General features: G+C 33.0%; 1 protein-coding gene across 4 annotated transcripts; it reads right to left on the bottom strand.

The window, feature by feature from the left end:
* Positions 1-595: 595 nt before the first annotated feature.
* On the bottom strand, positions 596-8,670 carry LOC120259399 (la-related protein 1C-like). 4 transcript variants are annotated; one of them, XM_039267010.1, is made up of 7 exons: positions 8,101-8,670; positions 7,351-7,969; positions 7,117-7,264; positions 6,918-7,008; positions 3,555-3,626; positions 1,626-1,726; positions 1,084-1,193 (listed from the first exon to the last, which is right to left on the bottom strand). In XM_039267010.1, the coding sequence occupies exons 1-6, from the start codon at positions 8,479-8,481 to the stop codon at positions 1,628-1,630; spliced, it is 1,410 nt and encodes a 469-aa protein (XP_039122944.1). In that variant the 5' UTR covers positions 8,482-8,670; the 3' UTR covers positions 1,084-1,193; positions 1,626-1,627. The 4 variants fall into 4 exon arrangements, 3 of the variants coding, with proteins under 3 accessions (XP_039122927.1, XP_039122934.1, XP_039122944.1); XR_005536106.1 differs by having other exon boundaries at positions 1,107-1,193; positions 1,569-1,726; XM_039266993.1 differs by lacking the exon at positions 1,626-1,726 and having other exon boundaries at positions 596-1,193.
* Between the last annotated feature and the right edge of the window lie 12,068 nt (positions 8,671-20,738).

Genomic DNA, 20,738 nt, shown 5'->3' with positions numbered 1-20,738 from the left:
CTACTGTATAATACAGAATATTTATTGAAAAACAGAATTATAATACATGATATTTTTCAAGAGGTCTTCAACCCACTCTAAAAAGTGTCCACCTAAAATTTTTATTGTCTAGGATTCAAAACGTATCAAACACAATAATACCAAAAATAATACCCGACTTTAAGGTTAACTTCCGACGACCAACTAAATTCTTGTATACACCAAGACGTGCATTCACTGCTCAATTCCGGTGATGTACACACCCTTTGACACATAAATTGTCCAATTTATAATAAAAAACACGACATTTTTCCTATAGTAAAAATTTTTAATTAAATATAAATATTCACTACTAATACTAATCTACCATCAACATTAAACATGGTGCAAATGAGAAAAAACACAATGCCACAACACAAACATGGACAAAAATAAAGAGCATAGAAAAGCAGGAGTACATCAAACCTAACACAAATAAAATTATTCATCCCAAGAATTCCTGGGTTTTTATGTATAAAGATCTTCAATTGTTCCTGAAGAAAAGGTATAGATTAAAACAACAAAAAAACGGCAAAAAGCAAAAGGAGAAGAAACAAAAGAGCACGCCCTCTCAATGTAAGCACATGAGAATCCATCCATCCATCCATCCATCTTCCACCCACCCCATAAGACAAAGAGGCAAGTTAACACATAAAGAGAAGGGCAAATAGAACATATGGCCTCAGAAAATCGCCCGAAAATTGCAAAACAAGCACCATCACACTGAGGCCAACTCAAACTATACAAGACATACTAATAGCTTTACCTCGCTATTTCTTTGATATTGTCTTTTAATTTTTTTTTTAATTTTGTTATATAAAATTTATATCCTTTTTATGTTTTCCCCTCTATGAAAAATAACCACACAATGAAAGATCCCACGTCAAAAAAAGGACCAAGTACCGGTCATTAAATTCTCCGTTAGAAAATACTTCCCTCCGCCATCCCAAACATAGCCCATCCAAAGAGAAAATAGGGCATTAGTTTCCGTATTTTGATTGAGCATCCTCGGTCTGAGTGGTGTCAGATTCCTCTAATCCAAGGTTTTGAGCTTGAGCCACAAGTGTTTCGTAGTTTGATGTTTCAGGAGATGATGGTCCAGCAGCAGTGTTCAATTGATGAGGTGAGGGCAATAACCAAGTCATCCAATCGTAACGCTTCCTAATTCGGTCACCCTAAAGAAATAGAAAGGCAATGGTTTTTAAGTAGAGGAGAATAACATCATCAGAAATGGAACAAAAGAACCAGCCCTCTTAACTAGAAAGAAACCAAAGTAGCATTTTTTTTTATTTTCATTTGAATCAAAACATGAAAGAGCTGGTAGAAGTGCAACAGACAATAGCAGTTGGGCATGGCATGCGTTTTTGACATGATCACAAGTTAGAATGTAGAAAACATAGATGTCAAGGGTAATTAATCCAAGTTTCTGGCATATCAGTGTTACACAAAAGATTTTAAACTTTCACATGTGCACAAAAATTACCCTAACAGGATGTCATAAACTAAGCTTTTCAAGTACATAAAGTTTCATATTAAGTATCTACAGTTACCTAAATTCTTGACTACCGGTCATTCAAAAAATTTTAATCAATAAGCCAGCGAATCACATTTACGAGTTTCGAAGGCAATATTTTTTTGGCTTTTTGATAATTGAACAGGTTGAAACTTGGAAGTTGTCTCCCTCAGTTATGATTTTCCCAGTTGAAATCTGAAAAACAAGACTCATAATAGTTTCAAGATATTTTAATCGAGTAAAAAACAATATTCAAACTTAAGACAAATTAGCATACACTTTTAAACTTACCAGAAATAATTTATCAAATTTTCTATCAAAAAATGATCCACATTAGTCAATGCTACTGGAAACTAAATTAAAAAACATTTTTGTTAGATTCACTGATACCTTGCTGCATCATGGGCATGCAAACAACAAAAGAAATGTATTAATAACTAACCATAGAGTAATAAATTGCCAGAGCATTTTTATCAAAGTCAAAGCCATGTCCTCAAATATATCCACAATGAACTCACTCTACAAATCATATGGTCTATCAAGGATGGTGTTTAATAAATCTATATAGCTTATGTTTCACTTGCAAAAACCATAAACCCCTTTCCACAAAATTTAATTAACTAATTAATTAATATCAATAAAATTAGTAAATATTTTATAGACATTGATCAAGAATAAGAAAAACATTACAAAGTACTTTTTTCATTGGTAATAATAAGACAAAACAAACCAATGCAGATAGAAGTTTACTCCAAATTTTACATAATTGATGTAGGGCATAATTTTTTAATGAAATTTAACTAAATGAATAAATATAATTAATATTTGAAAAGTACCAATAAACAAGTCAATAATTAGGAAATAAAATTGTCTGCATAAATTTTGTTTATTTTAATTAGATTAATCAAGTCAACATTGCGTCACTTCAAATAGAAATTTTGCCCTTAAAAATCAAACCCTACTTCAAAATGAACTTTAATATTACCTATATTTTAAATATTTATCTAATATTTTTTTTCCATTTATTATGTAACAAGAATGGAGGAGTAAATTTATCTTTTCATAATCTTATGACTTGGAGTTGAGCAAGTTGAGCGTTATAGTAGCAAGAAAAACCCATTCCTCACCTTCCATTTTATGTCGCCATGTTTGCCCTGTGTGGTGACACAGTGCCATGAAAAAGGGCATTCTATCAGCTTGAGAGGCGAACCTGCTTTAAATATACATGAATTCTAGCAATGGAGTTGGATGCTCATGTTGATCTAGGGGTTTTGAAGTAACAAAATGTAAATTTAAGCTTGTTTACAGAAAAAGGGACTTCAGGGTAGTATTTTGGTAGAATAAAGCTGCTAATGGTACCTCCAGAGAGGGCATTTGTTTGTTTTGGTCCTCTATTCAAAAAAAAGGGTTCAATTTACTCCTTTAAGAGGTGATTATTCATTTTGGTCCCTAGTACATGAACTTGGACAAATGGCCCAAAATGGGCATTCACATGTTAATTTGTGGACTAAATAGAACATTTTGTCAACACAAATAATCAAAACAGACAAACACTCACCCTCACAGGCCAATAACCTGAAACAAAAACAGTGTATAAAGCAGTGTTACCAGGATGCGCATATGAGTGTTGAGCATCCAAGTACATCCAACACTAGTATTTAGTAACAAATGTGGGCATGGCCAAAATATTTATTAAAAAAAATCCCCATTAAAGAGTTAGCAATCATAGTCAGTATGAGTTCCAATATTTTCAATCTTCACAAGATAAGCATATGGCATCATAACAAACACTATTATAATTAAATCACAGAACTATCCATGAATAAAGGGCTTAATTCACAAATAGTCCAAATATGAAAGCTGCCTAGTAATATAAAGTAACTCCTCCCCTAGCTACTCTGGAATCATTCCAATAACAAACTACTGTTACTAATTTCAATCAATCAAACAATCAAAGGTTATTTACTAATTCTTTTTAAAAATAAATCAATTAGATAAAAATTAAAATTCCTAAAATCTGTACCTGAACTTCCACTACACTTGACACTCTTATTGTATCCAATATATACTGTACGTCATTTGTCATTTGCTTGACCTGCAGCACAAAATAGCACAAGACAATTTTCTTTCTGCATAAAAATACACAAAAACAAATTCAAGCAGAAAACAATAATATGACAAGAAAATGAAAATTTAATAATAACCCATTTTCAATGCAATAAAACCAGAGCTTAATTGTAAGCCAAAGCAGCAGGACATGAGTCTGAGAATTAGAGTAATCAGCAAGTATAATTAATGAAAAGTTTTGAGAATCTTCTTTACAAATTCATTCATTCTCCATGACCCATAAATTGAAAATAGAAATACTGCAACAGTTGGTTATACAATGAACCTAAAAAAAGATAACTAGAGACCATATATGATCATGTAATGTACAAGTCATTCATAATTTTGCATTCAATTTTGCATTTTAATAATAAAAACAAAGTATGACGCTTTTGAACCATGAACTGGTTCTTGTTATGAAAAAGCTCCAAAAAAAATAATGAGAAAAGAAAGGAGAGTAAGGGCCAGTTTGTTTTGAAAATATTTTAAAAATCTAAATTTTTCTAATTTATCAAACACTTTCATCCATACTTTGTGTTTTTAAAAATTTATTTGCTTCAAACATTTTAGAAAAAAACTTTATTAAAAAAATTGTTAAGGAGCAAATCAACACATTTTTCATATATTATTTTGACAATTAAACCACAAATATTTTTTAAAATAACCCTACGGTCAATATTCAGGTGAAATTCGTCAAGAAACATATAATTCTCTATATAAATTTGAGGGGGGTAGATAAGCAAATGTCTTTTTATGTTATATACACATTTATTCATTTTTGAAGATATACACAAGTAGTAATATCATTGTAATCATGAAAAAAATGAGGGAAAAAATAGTATCATTGAAATGGAAAAAAAAAACATCAAACAATGAAAATAAAAGATCTTGGTATGATATTTACAAGGAAAGAATCTTATACAATCATAATCAGCAATAGATTTGCAAAAATAAAAAAAAACTATTAATTTGAAATACAATAAACAAATAGACAAACATTTCTATCCATTTCTTTATGATGGGAAAGAAAATGTAGAAATCTACTTAGATAAGATTGATACAGCACAAGATATAGGCCACAGCAATATATCATCAATGTTATGGATTACACAGGTCAGCATACAAAAGAACAAAAAAGATCAAATGGCATAAGCAAGCCATGTCACAATCATGCTAACTACAAGTCAAGAGGAACTATCAATCACAAAAGCATGAAATACAAACTAGATATTGCTCAATGCACCTCCACATGGATTCTACAAAAATACAACAATGTACTTGGCTGGCCTACACAAATTTCAGGTCATCATAATATCTTGTTAAGTCAGTGCATACATAAAACTATATAGGGAATCAAGTTCAGTAATGATTTGCAGGCCAAATAAGCCCTCTGGATCCTCCAACAGAACTGAATCAGATTAAAAAATTATCTAAAATTAAAGCGTGTGCATGAGTGAGAGAGAGAGAAAGAGAGAGAGAGAGAGGATATGGTGAGTGAGAGATTCATAAGGATAAGTAGGAAGAAATAAGTTAAGAATCAGGATTTTAGGCACAAGACTAGAAAGAATAAGGGGGAACAAGAGAAGACTAGCCTACTTCTCTACCATATGGAGAAACAGATGACCCGCCAAAATGAAATGGATACAGATATATTCTAAGAGGCTTACAACAAAAGAAAATTCAAAAAATTACCAGATTAGTTTGGTAACAGGAATCAGATCTCAAATGAAGCTATATGAAATGAGGTCAGGTTGACAACTTAGTGTATTAAGATTAATGTCTGAACAAACTTAAAGAATTATCTCTGGACCAATTATAGAGATTGTTTCCTTTACTCAAATTATCAGGCTCTGTCTCATCTGTAGTTATCATAAATGATAACATAATTCATCATAATCATTACCCAGAAAATATTTACACCTCGTGAACACCACATAAAAAAATAAAAAATAAAATTCATAAATCACATGCACACAAGCAAGCATAAGTAGATAAATATATCAACAAGCTCCATCAAGATAGTCCTATCATCTCTCTGTTACAAACTTCAAAATGCCACATATGCATAACTTTAAGTGTTATTTGGAATTTGCCATTTGCTCAGAACTCCAGCATAATATGAATAATGGTGTCACAAGCATGTAAACAAAATCATGCATATTCATGCTCCGAAGTCGAAAGGCAGCAAGCTCACAACAGACCCCAAAAAAAAAAAATGAGGTCCAAAAATTTTACCAACAAGAGGTTGCCAAACAGCCTTGGGCTTCTCGTTATATTATGGTATGCTGAATACACTAAAAGCATTCCAACTCAGAACAAAACTCATGCAAATCACGCTACGAGACTTCAGAACATTTTTACTCCCAACTAAATTGACAAATGATCATAATTTTATAACTTGTCAAGGTTGGGAAGAGTGACAAGACGGTGAGGAAATGCCAAATACCATACTTTTCACTTTTAATGATAGTCTCAATATATTGTGACAAAAAACTAACATGATGTAATAACATTAAACAGTATGATGTCTACCATTTTGTAATTTAATAAACCATGTCACAACATCCATCAAAGACACCATAACTATTGCAAATAAATAACTGGAGTTAAAGACCTTAAACTTCTTACATTCTTGTTCAGGCAGCACATTAATAAATAAAGCACAACCCCTCTATGGAAGAGGCAACTTCCTTACAATCACTTAGCAGCTACATTCTAAAAAGTAGGCACCATGACATTGGATTAATATAAGACTTTGCAAATAAAATTTTCTTCCAAAATTATAGCATAACTAAGTGCCATATCTCAAGGAAAGGATCTCAAACATCACTACTTTCCACTCATTCCTAAAGTTGCAGTACACACACACCCCAAAAAAAAAAAAAGATCTAGTAAGGCAAATTGAAACAAACATACATAGACATGCACCTTTGTGATACAATACACAGCCTGCTACATTATGCAAACATCATCTCAATGAATAACATCTACGACTCACCAAAATTAAACATGTCCACATGAAGATTAAAGATTATTAAACCTACATATTAACATATAGGACAAATAAACATCATTCATGAAAAACTAATAATAGAAAATCAGTAGGCTTGTCAGAAAAAGGACAAAAAAAAAATCCATCACATGCTGAGTAGCTAAAAATGTAGAAGAACGTGAATTCCAAAGTAAACAATGGAGAAAAGGGCAGAAAAATCACTCAATCAATGATGTGGGTAATAATTAAATCCAAACATTTGTAAAGTTGTACAAACAAACAACTCACTTTATTAAAGCCAGCAATCAAAGATACTGGAACCCATCCTTGATCATCCATTTTTTGCCGTAAGTATGTGTCTTTACACAAATTCGCTGTACTGCAAGAGGAAAACAACCACACAAAAAATAAATAAATAAATAAATATTCAAGACATATACATCCAAGTGATAACTAGGATAACCCTTCAACCATCAACAGTGATTACCTAAAATAGTACTCTATCTGCTTCAATAATAAAGCACGTGAATCTAATGGTTGATAAAAAAGCATGGGAGGAGCTACAGGAGCAGGCAAAGGGATGTTCCTGAGAGTCTCCGGAGTAGGACGACCTTGGACATAGATAGAGTGCATCTCTGGCAGATAGATAAACATCAACAGACCACCAGAAACAATATCAAGACATTGTAGGCTGAGAAGCAATAAAAACCAGGCAACTCACCAGGTAAGCCAATGGGGCTCATATACGGCCGCAATGGAGGAGGAGGGATGTATGGTGGTACTGAGAGAGGTGCAGGAGGTGGTGGTGGTGGTGGCGCCCGCATAAATGCCCGTGGGGCACCCCGTTGCCCTGGCAGTGGCTGCATGGGACCATCTCGGCCACTCAAGGCACGTGGTGAGTTCCAATCATATCCCCCACGATCATGATCCCGGCGGTTCATATAGCCACCCTGATGGGGGCCACTGCCACTATTACCATTCCTCCTGCCACCACCATGATAACCCCGATGGTGATCACTCTGTGGCAGCGGAGTGAACCCAGAGCCCCTAGGACCATGGTCCCAGTTGTTGTGATTGTTGTGATTGTTGTGCTTGTTCGGAAGATCTTTAGGAGAGGGTTTTAATCCAGCCTGCTTGTCCATCACACCCTGAGGCGTCTCTGCCAGAGCAGGCAGGGGCGAGAGTGGTTCTAGTCCACCGTTGGCCAATGCATGGCCACCACTGCCCCCGCTGCGCTGCTTCATAGATTTCTGCCGAGCAGGCATCGCATGATTTTGAACATGATTAGTGTTTTGATTACTAGAACTCGGTTTCGATTGAGAAGGAACAACCACATTCACCTAATATCGAAACAAAAATCCATATAAATGCTAGCTACACCATCACAGGATCTGATTCTTCTATCAATACGAACAAAATATAACTACTAAACAGGAAAACCAAGAAAATAAATTAGAGATCAGAGAAAAACCGGAGGAGCAGAAGCCGATCCATCAGAGAGAGACTTGAGAGAATCCGCGGACGAAGATTTCGGCGAAGCACGAGTGGCTTCCCCAAGCGCAGGCCACGACACAGCCCCCATGACAGGCCCAGCCTCAACCAACCCATTCGACGGCTTGTTCCACGCCGGCTTCTTCCCCTTCGCTCCAGCAGCAGAAGCATCAGAATCCAAACCCTCAACCGGGCTCTCCACAGACTGCAGCTCCGGAGTCGAGATCGGACCCGATGATGGTGACGATGGCGACGCCAGCGCAGGATCCGGCTCTCCACGTACAACATGAGACCATGGCGAGCCTCTCGCGCGTACTGGAGTCGAAGGATCGGCGGTTGCTGCAGCGGTGGCGGCGGCCATCAAGGGCTAGGGTTAGGGTTCGATCGGCAGCAAACGGATCAAGATCGAGACCAGCGATTGTCCAAAGATTGAGATCGGGAGCAGGAGCGAGCGAGAGAGAGGTGGAGAGGAGTGATGATCGGCGAAGGAGGGCTGATCTCACCGGAGAAGGGGGGGTTTGCTCTCTCGCTCTCTCAGGCTCGCCAGGCCCCGGGGAAGGGATGCGCTCTTGGGTCATTGTGCTTTTATTGGAGGGTGAAGTAGAGAATTACTAGAATACCCTTCTAGCTTGACCTATTTACTGTTTCATCACACGTTCAGGGTCATCAAAGATGACTTTTCACTGTGGCGTTCCCGGAATTCTTACAAGGGAAGTTGTTGGGCTTAATTTTAATTATTATTTTTCTTGTTTTTCAAGATTTTATATGATTATTTTTAATTTCGTTTTCACCTTGTTTTTTTAGAGACTTTATTTTTTCACAAATAAAGACTAGTCACACGTTAGTTAGTTAATTAGAATGTATATGAGTTTTTTAATTATACCATGTAGTCTCACTATAAGAGAAACAAAATTCATGACTTTACTCATTTACAGGAGATCCATAATTAAAAGGCTGTTGGCTATTTAAAGATATTTTAAAATATAATGTGTGTGTATATGTATATTGATAAATTAAACTATTTTATGTTTAGATTAATATTAATATTTTAAAAAATAGACTAATTGTGTGTTTAATGTAATTATTGAAAATTAAATCAGTAAAAGTTCTATAAAATTATATGATCAATATTTTAAAAGAAAACTTTTAGTTATATTGTGTTGTTTTTTTTAAAGCTCATTCATGATTTTTTTTATTATTATTTTTTACTTTTTTTTTGTTGTGTAAATATAATAAAACTATTTAAAATTATTAACATATTTTGTTGGAATAAGTCAAGGAGTTTGTTGTGCGAACATGATTGAAAAATAAGACATTTATTTGATGAATTTCTCCCATGCTTCCTAATATTCCTCCTGATATTTAAAAAAGAAAAAGTTATAGTTTCTTTTCTTAATATATATATATATATATATATATATATATATATATATATATATATATTGACAATTCTTCTCTTTTTATTTTGTTTTTTTCAATGATCCCTTATTGAAAAAGTGTGTGTATTATTTTAATTTCAAAACTCTAATATACTAAAAAGGAATCAAGATATAAATTCTAAATTTTAATAATTTTTTAAGGGAAAAGTATATTGAGTGCTAAAAAATATTTTATAAAATATTGAGATGGACATGTTTTGAGATCAATCTACATTATACATTTTAATTTATTAATTTTAATTAAAAGTATATGCTAGTTCCGGGCGATGTGATTTATGGTTTAGAGAATACTTAAGCACTCATAGAAAAGCTCATACAAACCAAACAAGAAGGAGACACACAAGATTGGTAACCCAGTTCGGCGTCCACTCGTCTATGTCTGGGGGGCCAAGCCCGGAGATAAATAATATACTAAAAGAGGTGAAAATAGATGAGTACAAACACTTGTTATTTACTCTCTCAACAATAAAGAGCACTACCCTCTCTAGATTGTCTAGTGCTCACACACTCTCCTCCACAAGAGACACACACAATATCAGAGCAAGGTAGCTTATATAGACGCCTCAACGTATTAAATATAGCACATACCTCTTTTAGAATCTCCGCGGCTACTAATTTAAAAACCTTCCAAAATTAGTTATTGCAACTCCTGTTATAACATGAATTGCAACATGACCCTAACTGCTGACTTGACTGAGTTTTGGTTACGTTGCGGACGACCTTAAGACCCACCGCCAATTAGCCTACCTCCTCAGTTTCTCATCAAACAGTCCCCTTGCAAGGGGCACACGTCTTTGTGCGTCTTCACGAAACTTGCCAAACTTGATCTTCAATTCACCCAAGTTTGGTCTTCAAATCTTCCCTAGAAAGATCTTTAATCAATCATCTCAATTATGCCAACAATAGGCATGTCTTCAAATCTTGCCCTTAATAGTCTTCAATCATCCTCATTAAAATTTCTTCAAATCATACCATCAATAGTCTTCAATCATATCATTGATAAGTATTTCTTCAATTAAGCTCCACCCATATTTAGTCTCTAATCAAATCTCTCTAAATATGGTCTTGATATGATCTTGTCTTCAAGTTACAACACATTGCCTAAAATAGCTTTTCCAAGATCTTCAAGATATTTGCCTCCAAGTCAAGACTCCTTGTTATGTCATCAATTATGCCATATCACACAGGTTTTCACATCACATTGACTATGTGTTAAATCTTGCCAATTATAATATGGTTACACTAACAGTATATATTTATATAATATTTATCATAAAGTTCAAGTATATCATAGCCTTCATTTAGAAAATATCTTAACATACATGAAAAAAATATTTGATAACTAAATATATTTCAAGCAACAATTAGATATTTTAATAAATTGGACACTAATTCTATATATTCACGTTATATCATGTTACTTTTTCAAATTAATAATTTTATTTTATACACATTAATAAATAATGGATGATGACGATGGTTGAGTAGCCACAGTTACAATGGTTGCTATAGTATTTAACTCACATATAGAAAATCAAAAGTTTAAAATAAAGTATATTTAAATAACTTCTCCTTATTACACTTCATATTTTACGTGTTGAGTATATTAATTTCTTTTCTTTTTTTTAATAAGTTTTATTCTAATATACTCTATTATATTTGCCGAACCAAGCTTTTAAAGATTCCCTCTGGTTTAAGATCATTCATTCTTCTTTTTTATGGGTGTCCTTGATTTTTTAAGACCTAAGCTAACTTCTTAGAAAAGATAGAACTATTACTATTATAAGAAATAAAATATTAATAATTCTTATGATAAGAATTAGTTTAATATCTTATTAGTCCTTAAGTACATGATTATTTAATGTGTGATGGCGATCCTCTTGCTTTGAATCAAAATTAGATAACAAGGACAATGAAGCAATGAATGAATTTGGATATAGATTTATTGAATTGAAAAGGTTGTGAGAATAAAATGTGAATGGTTGATACACATGAGAATTGGTGTGGTGGTTGGTCTTTAAAATCAATTAAATCAAAGTGGAATTTGATGGTGGATATCACTTTGGTTTTTGCATTCGATCTCTCATTTGGTAAGACTATGAAAATTTTAATGTATACAAATAAATAATTTTTGTTAGTTGGAGGTTAGTATGGGTAAAATACACTTGTGATTATTGCATTTAAAATAAACACAAAGTTCATTTCACCCAAAGTGGTGAAGAAGTTATTAAAGTAGGATTGATTCCTCCCATTTTAGTTATTGATTTAGGGTTGCTTAGTTAGATGTAGTTGAGAATACAAAAAATTTCAGTTACAATATATTTGTAAATTTTTATATTTGAGAAAACATGATAATCAAATCCAATGTTTGATTAAATGTATCTGCAATGCGATTATAAAATTTGGGTTTGGTTTGAGGGCTTTGTAAATGCATTTGAGGTATATGATCACCTATGATGAATTTATCATATTTTTAAATTTTTTTAATATATAACAAAACTAAAACAAGATCTTAAATCTGAGCAGTAATGGAATATTATTTCAATTTTATTATTAAATTAATTGCTAGACCCATTAGTATATTTTTTGATATTATAAATTTAATTATTACTTGATTTATTTCTATTATTTATAATTATTACTATAAATATTATGGAACATCGAGAGAATTTCTTTAAAAAAATGAATGAAATGCATGAAGATGAATAGATCTGAAAATTGACTGAACCCATGAAGGATTTGACTTTAGAGTCAATTTGGCCGTAAGGCCAAATCCCTAATCTATATATTTTGCATGTATTTGAAGTTACACCAATAAAATATAATTCACTCAAACAAACAAAAGAAATTGATTTTTTATGTGTTTAGAATTTCATGTAACTCTAAATACTGAGAAACAAACAACACCCAACTATTTTTTGTAAATGGAAAGTAACACTTTCTCTACTTTTGTCACTTCTTTCATCTTATTTACAAGTTCAATATTTTTATAGCTGAAAAAAAAAGGTAATATTCGCTCTTATTTTCCCCAACTATTCTAATCTCAATGGGCATATCTTGAAAATCCTAGTGATTTTAGTGTTGTTTTTACTTTCTGTAAAAATAAATGGCTCATTTGTAAATTTCCCATCACTTCTAACAACTTCAATAATGCAATACTTCCTCTCACTTTTTTATTTTGTTACTCTTTCGGTGAAAGAATGTGCCTTAAGTGAAAACACAACAATAAACAAAGATAAGGGAATTTTCATAACCATTAGAAATGATTAAGTGGATCAACAAAACAACAAACAATTGCAAGCTCCCTGAATCATCCGACTATGCCAGTGCATGCAAAACAAGCTTTAGACACTTTCAGCCAGATTAATTAATGTCATAGGAGCTTCTCTCAAAGTGAAGAAAGGACTGATAAAATCATAAAATTATTCATTATATTTCAATAGCTAGCTTTTTTTTATGGTGCATATTGATACTTTTTTTTATAACCAACGGTGCTTTAATCTATTAGCATCAGGTTCTCTACATATGAACGAAAATCAAAGATCAAATCTTCTCCGCCGTGTTAGGGTGAAGATGGGTGGTATATTTAGAAAGCCGACATCATGCTAATGAGACATGACTTGTAACTATTTGACGCATATATATCTGTGTGTGTGTGTGTGTGTTAAGTCCAGCCCATTTGGTGGGTTGAATGAATAAATAGGCTCAAAGCCCATGGTTGAAAAAAAAGCTACGTTAACTTATGGAGGTCATGAAGGGAATTTCACAAGAGGGCAAAACTCTCATCTTTGATGAGAATGAGAATAAAGGTAGATTGATGAATGGGTGAAGAGAAAAGAGTGACCATCTAAGGAAGAGAAAAGAGGAGCTAGGGTTCTTAGAGAAAGCAAGATTGGTCAGTTTCGTCGCCAGATCTCTCCCAATCATACAGTTTGATTCCTCACCTCTCATTCCTTGAGGCCTTTTTGTGAACCATCCTAGTGTAAGATAATGTATGAGCTGTAGAGTCTTTCTCTTGTGAAATTCATGTTCTTTGTATGTATTTCTCTAGTGAGCTAGAAAGAACTTGGTGTTATCCCATAAGTTGACATAATGGAAACACATTTACGAGGCTGTAAGGAGTTTCATGGTTTTTCCCTCGATTTGTAAGGTTTTCACATTTAAACCTTGGTGTTTGATTGTCTTGTTGTTGTTCATCTTATTCTAACATATATTAAGGGGGTTGGTAGTGTTTTAAGGTTGTTTTGAAGCTTTGAAGAGTTGTAGAAGACTTAGGAAAACAATAGAAGTCTCAAGGATCTTCTACAAGCTTGGTTGAAGGGTGTGCGGTTGTAGACGGACCGCACATGAAAAGTAAAATTATTATAGTGTCATGAACAACATTGCTACAATACTTTTACAGATTTTCACACTGTTGCACTGCTGGATGTTAGAGGGCCCATATACTTTAGGCCCATATTTGTTTCAAAACATTTCCACTAAAAGTTTAGTACCACATTGCCTAGCTACAAAAACTTCATCCACTTTATATATAGTACTATTCATTATCTTTTAACCTTGCTTTAGTGGTTATGCTCTCTTGCGCGCAGGCGCAGGGGTGGGGTGCAAATTTCAGGGTTTGGATCCGGAAATTAGCTTAGAAATTCTGAACTCACATGATGCGGACATGAATGTACCAGATTTAGTGGGTGCAGGCACGTAATGGGTTTTTACCCCTTTCATCATATTTAATTTTTGCGCCTTTTCCAGTGTTCAGTTCCTGCCTTTCGAGAGCCGGCCGTTCCCGAACCTCTTCGAACGCGATGACCACCGCTAAGTCACTACCTAACGTCTCAAAGATTCATCAATTTGCTGCCACGTTCTTCAAACGATGGCAACAGAAGGTGTTCTCGGCGCTAGACATGTTCAACCTCGCACATATTCTAACTGAAGCAAAGCCGGACCCAACTTTAGAAGCTTATGCGGAAATCTTGCCAATCTGGGAGAAAGAAAACAAGATATGTCGTCATACCATCCTTAGCACACTCTCAAATGAATTGTATGACATCTACTGCGATCTCAAGACAACAAAAGAAATCTGGGATTCATTGCATAAGAAATACATACTTGTAGATGCCGAGAATAAAAAATATGCAATAGGAAATTTCTCTGATTTCCAAATGACTAAAGACAAGGATGTATCTTCCCAAATTCATGATTATCATGTTTTGGCCAATGATCTGAAGAATGAAGAAATCATCTTACTGATGCATTCATTGTCGGCTTCCTCATTGAACATCTACCCGAATCTTGGAAACACTACAAAAACAACTTGAAGCATAAAAGGAAACTCATGACTCTTGAAGACATCATTGTACATATCCGAATTGAAGAGAAGAACCGGCAAAGGGATAATTGACCATGCAATTATTACTAGACAATGATAACATGTTAAATAACAATTATTGTTAAGTGGTAACAAACTATAATAATTGCATGTCCGCATACATCATTACTTGTATAGTTTTTTTATGGGCAAGAATAAGTAATAAACTTTATAGTCAACAAAAATAAAATTTCTGAAATAACTCCTACCATCACGTGAAACACCTTAAAAAGAGAAAAAAAAAATCCCCTTTTGAAAAGATATAAAAAGTATATATATATTTTTTTAGCAAATAGGTAACAAGCACATCCCCACTTAAGAGTATTAAAGGAACAAATAAGTATAGTGGTGCAGCAGTTACAGTGGCTTAACGATCCTCTAGAAATTTATCATGTGGAATGGGCTAACATACAGAGTAATAAAGGTCTGTCATGTGTGCCTGAGATGATATATTAAAGACCACGATGATAAACCCCCATGCCATGTATGCAACCTTAGATGGATGGAAATACAACTCTTCATATAGAGGATCCACACTAGATCCAATGTACATAACTCTACAATACCGCTAGCGCACGTTTTGAACCAATGATTGGCTCTCAAAAATAAAAATTTAAATTAAATAAAATCAATTAAATTATCTTTTAATAAGAAAATTTTTGCTAAACCATCATGTGGTTTGCCTCTTTACTAATTCGGGGCTTATGACTTGAGTTTTAATATTTTAGTACTTTGTAATTTAAATCGTTTGAAAAAAATGTGCCAAAACTTTTTAACTCCGTTAATTGTTGCTGATGTAGCATATAAATGAACATGAATTTACATTTTTACCTCTTATTTACGTTATCAAAACATATACTATTTAAAAACCATTAATTATATTTACATAGTATATAATAACCATTGAAGCCATAATTTTACTTTTCTATTTTAACTAATTCATTTGGAATAAAAAAGTAGATTAAAGTTAATTGGTAGTTAAAAATTTATAAAAAATTATATTAACTTTCCAAGATTACCCTCATTTAAATTATAATTTAATAAAATGTATAGTTGAATATTAATCATTAAAAATTAAAGAAATACATTAAATAGAAAGGGTAAATTTGGAAAAATAAGATTTGATGCTTTATAAATTTTCTAAATGGATAAGTGAAAATGACTAACGAAAAGCCCTAAAATAAGACAAGTAAAAAAACAAGAGGGAGTACATGTTTTAGTAATATAAATAAAGGTAAGAAGGTAAATTCAAGTTTATTTTTATACCATGACAGTAAATATTAACTAGATTATTTAGGCCTTGTTTGAATGCATAATAAAATTTTCCATAGGAATTTTATTCCATAAGATTTGAAGATGATTTCCGTGGAAATTACTACAGAAAAAATTCCTACAGAATGGTGCTTGGATAAGCACAGGAAATTTTTTCTAAGAAAATAATTTAAAAAATAAAATTAACCAGAGTTTTTAAAAAAACTAGCCGTTGGAGTTTTAAAAAAAAACAACCGTTATATAGTAGCCGTTAACAATTTTTCTCAATTTAAAGCCAACACTCTATGCAATATGTAAACTTATCTCCATTCAACTCTAAATTTTTACGTCTCCAAGCCTTTTATTTAATATGGATTTGGATCAATGGAGAAAAGATTAATGAAGATGACGACGAATTCATGCTCAACATTGCAAGTCTATTTCCTGTAAGTTCCGAAAGTAGGCTTTGTCATATATTAATATTAACATGTGTTGCATACGTACAAGAAATTTTTGAAGGTTATGAGGCACGTTGCAAGAGAGAATTTCGTATGGAGCCTTTCAACATTTGCTAATTGTTTAAGGGAAAGATCTCTTCTTCCCAACTCAAAAAGAATTACAATCGAGAAACAACTAGCAATGTTTGTATACACTCTTGCATACAATGCTAGTAATCGTGACGTGCAAGAACGCTTTCAGCATTCGGCAGAAACGGTTAGCTATTATTTTAATAAATTGCTTAAAGCTATTACTACATTTGCTAGTACATATATATATATATAGAATTTCTACCAATAACTACATCACTAGTTATCCAGAATAATAGAATTTTTTTTTCTATATTTCAAGGTTAGAAGGCTTTAACTTATGAGTTACTATCTTTTTATTTATTATTTATATTTTTTTAATTTCTCTTAACAAATGTTATGGGTTATTTATTTTAGGATTGTATAGGTGTTATTGATAGAACACGTATTCCAATCACTATTTCTTTGGCCTTGCAAAATCCTCATAAAAATAGAAAACAAACATTATCCCAGAATGTTATGGTCGCATGCAATTTTATCCTATGTTTTGTATATGTTCAAGCTGGTTGGGAAGGTTCTGCTTCTAATGCTAGAGTATCTCAACATTCAATCGACCAAGGCTTCCATGTCCCACCCAGTAAATATTACCTAGTGGATGCAAGATATGCAAATACTCCAAATTTTATTATTCCATACCGAGGTGTGCGTTATCATTTACAGGAGCAAGGATGGGCACAATGTAGACCAAGTAATTACAAAGAATAATTTAATTTGAGACATGCTTCATTGAGGAATCATATTGAACGCATTATTGGTGTCTTAAAAATGAGGTTTTCTATACTTAAAGTTGCAAACCTTTTATCCAATAGATTTTTAAACTGATATAGAAGTTGCCACATGTGTCTTGCATAATTTCATATGTATACACAAATGGCACGAATGAAATTAAGGAAATTAGTAATGGAGTTGACGAAGTTACAATCCCAAATAGAGATGATACATATAGAAATGATATTAATGTAATGAACTCTGAACGTATTGCAGGTGCTCGCAAAATAAATGAAATAGCAATACAAATGCAGGATGATTATTGTAACTATTGTAGAAATGTAATATAAAAGATGTATAAGGTTATCAATTTTGACTTGTTTTGGCACTACGATTATTGTTTTTAAAACTCCCTTTGTGTTATTAAGTTTTAAAATATCTAAGACCATGAAATTTGCATAAGTTTAATAATGTCAATAGTTTGTAAAATCCATTTTCATAAATAAATAATTCTCTGAAGCATGAAAATGGTATTAATTCAATATAATACCCGCAAATAAATAAATATTTTTCATGAACATAAAGTCTTATATAAAAGATTCAAGTCATTGTGACAGTAATAAACATCCTCAAACATAAATTGCATGTAATTAAATAGAAAAAATATAGCACATAACATTGTTTTTAATCAAGCATTTGTTGAAGCCACAACACTTTCCGATCTTCCTTAAGATTTAAGAAGATTTCATGACTACCCTTATCTTTAAATAATGTTGTAGCTTTAACCATGTCTTCATCTGGAAACAAATCACACACCACATTAAATGCCGCCATGTATTCTCCTATAGTATACTTCTCCTTTACTTGGTTCATTTTCATTGCATTAATATATTGATCAGTCTTAGAGCGACGCATATCTATATATTGTTCTAAGAATGCCCCTTGTACATTTTTTCTCTTAAAGTTTTTTTCCTTCTTTGCATATCATCATCTCATAACCTTTGCCATTTTTCACTACATGAACTTTGGGGTTGAGTGCATGGAGGTTCCACTTGTGCAAAATCACGATTCTTTGTCTCTGTTTTGGGTGTAGACAATGATTGAATAGGATTATTTAGAGCTAGAATACTTGGAGATGGAGTGTCCATTGGCACATTAGCAATTGCATAATAATCTAAATCACGAGAGTGTCTTCCTTCTGCATATCTCCCTGTATAATAAATGTACAAATGATTAGAAAATTTGTTACAAATCTTTAAAGCAAACATTAGTAAACAACACATTTTTACCCTCATAAATCTCATGCAATGCTATGAAATATGGAAAGACTCTTTGATGTCATCTTCTTGCTTCTTTATTTCTCTGCATATTTTGATGAAAATGACTCGCCAAAATTATTGCATAAAGTTTGTTGGTTATGTGATAAATATATGTACCTCAAGTAGTGGTGCCTAAACAACATCAGTGGATGATACCAAATTTTTTTTCATAATCCCATCCAAAGCCACTTAATTAGGTAAACCCCTTCAGAAGCTTGTAAAATTTTTTTTATCTCTTGCTCTAATGCTTTAACTTGAATGATAGTGTAGTTTATATTAGAGAATTTAGTTACCATGTCACGCAATATTCTAAACCCCTTCATAATACTTGACTTATTTTCTCTTAAGATGATAAATTTAGATTAGGATCAAAAGATATATCATTAGTAAGCTAGGGTTTGCACAATGGATGTTAATTGCTATTCTTTTACATTTTGTTCCTCTCTACACTAGATTTGAAATGGTCAAGTGATAATTATGGATACATCTAAAACTTCATTAAGAGTTCCAATGAGAGACCTGTAAAAGAATTCTTCAGATTTCAGGCTGCAGGAGGCAACCATACTTTCACAAGTTATAAAAGATCAAGTAAATGGCAATAACAAACACAAGAGCATATAATGCTAGCTTGGCAATATTTAGTGAGGTTATATCTATTTTTACCTTTCACAAGAGCTCTATGTTGCAAGCTTTACAAGCATTTAAAATGTAAGGAAGAAGCAATAGCATGCTCCACATTCTATCATCTTTAGACATTTCAAAGACCAAGATATGGTCCAAAAACCCTCTCTGAAAGTGAACCCAATCTTACTACACTAATGAGTAATCTAAATCTTTGCACTGAAAAGAAAAAAAATATGACAATGTCAAATAGTTTCAGCAATCAAATTAGAACAAGGGTATACGGTCAAAGCACTCATACTAATAAATAAAATTCAAAGAGAACTTTAGTTTCCAAACACCATAGCTCATCATGTAATTAATGAAAAAGACAAAAAGAAATCCAATTTCCACCATCATGAACACCAAGAGCTCTAGCGAACCCTAATCGAGCAACAACATCCAACCTATGCATGTATCTACAAAGAGTTTAGATTCCCAGCATTTCTCAATAACTCACCTTGAATTCCAACCGCCATTGAATCAAAAACCAAAACTTTAAACACATGCACACATAATCGTAGCAAAGAAACCCAATTTGCAAACAAAAAGCACAAATTCAATGCCACAAGATCTAGGAAAACAAAGAGATGAAGTGAGAGCTTGGGAAGTACTACATGGAAGGTTGAGATCTGGATCTTAAATGCTGCAAATAACGAAGGAAATCTTGGCTGCCCACCCGAAGGCCTTGTAAGGGTGCTTCTCTACCGGGGAGGAAGTGATTGGGATGAAGAGAGGCAAACACCACAAACACCACAAACACCTGCTCCGATCATAGTGCCCATGAGCCCAAAAAGTAAAAAGAAAAAATTGGTTTCCACCTCTTTTTCAAACTACTATAGAATCATATGATTCTATAGTAATTTTATACTGTAAAAATAATGTCCAAACAACATTTATTATAATTTCCTACATAATATTAAATTCCATAAGAATTACCACAATTTATATGGAATTTAGTGGTACCCAAACATGCCCTTTGTGTTTTGACACCTTTTTGTAAATGATTTAGGCTACAAGATATTGAAGTATTAAAACTAAAACCACGAACTCCAAATCGATAAAGAGCCAAATGGTAAGGTACTTTAGGCCATCTTCAACCCTACATTAGTTTTAACGCTTTAAACCAAATTTGGCACAAAATTAGCTCCAATTTGGCCCAAAAAATGCTGCGCCAAATATGGAAATTGCTACAGTGACGCGCAACATGCATGGTGTGCGCGTCACTGTAGCAGTAATGTACATATTATTATTATTTTTTATTTTTAAGTTTTAATTTTCAGTTTTTT

The sequence above is a fragment of the Dioscorea cayenensis genome, chromosome 1 (assembly GCF_009730915.1).
Source record: "Dioscorea cayenensis subsp. rotundata cultivar TDr96_F1 chromosome 1, TDr96_F1_v2_PseudoChromosome.rev07_lg8_w22 25.fasta, whole genome shotgun sequence".
NCBI lineage: Eukaryota > Viridiplantae > Streptophyta > Magnoliopsida > Dioscoreales > Dioscoreaceae > Dioscorea > Dioscorea cayenensis.
The sequence above is the reverse complement of the archived record's forward strand: the minus strand, read 5'-3'. Positions and strand labels throughout refer to the sequence as shown.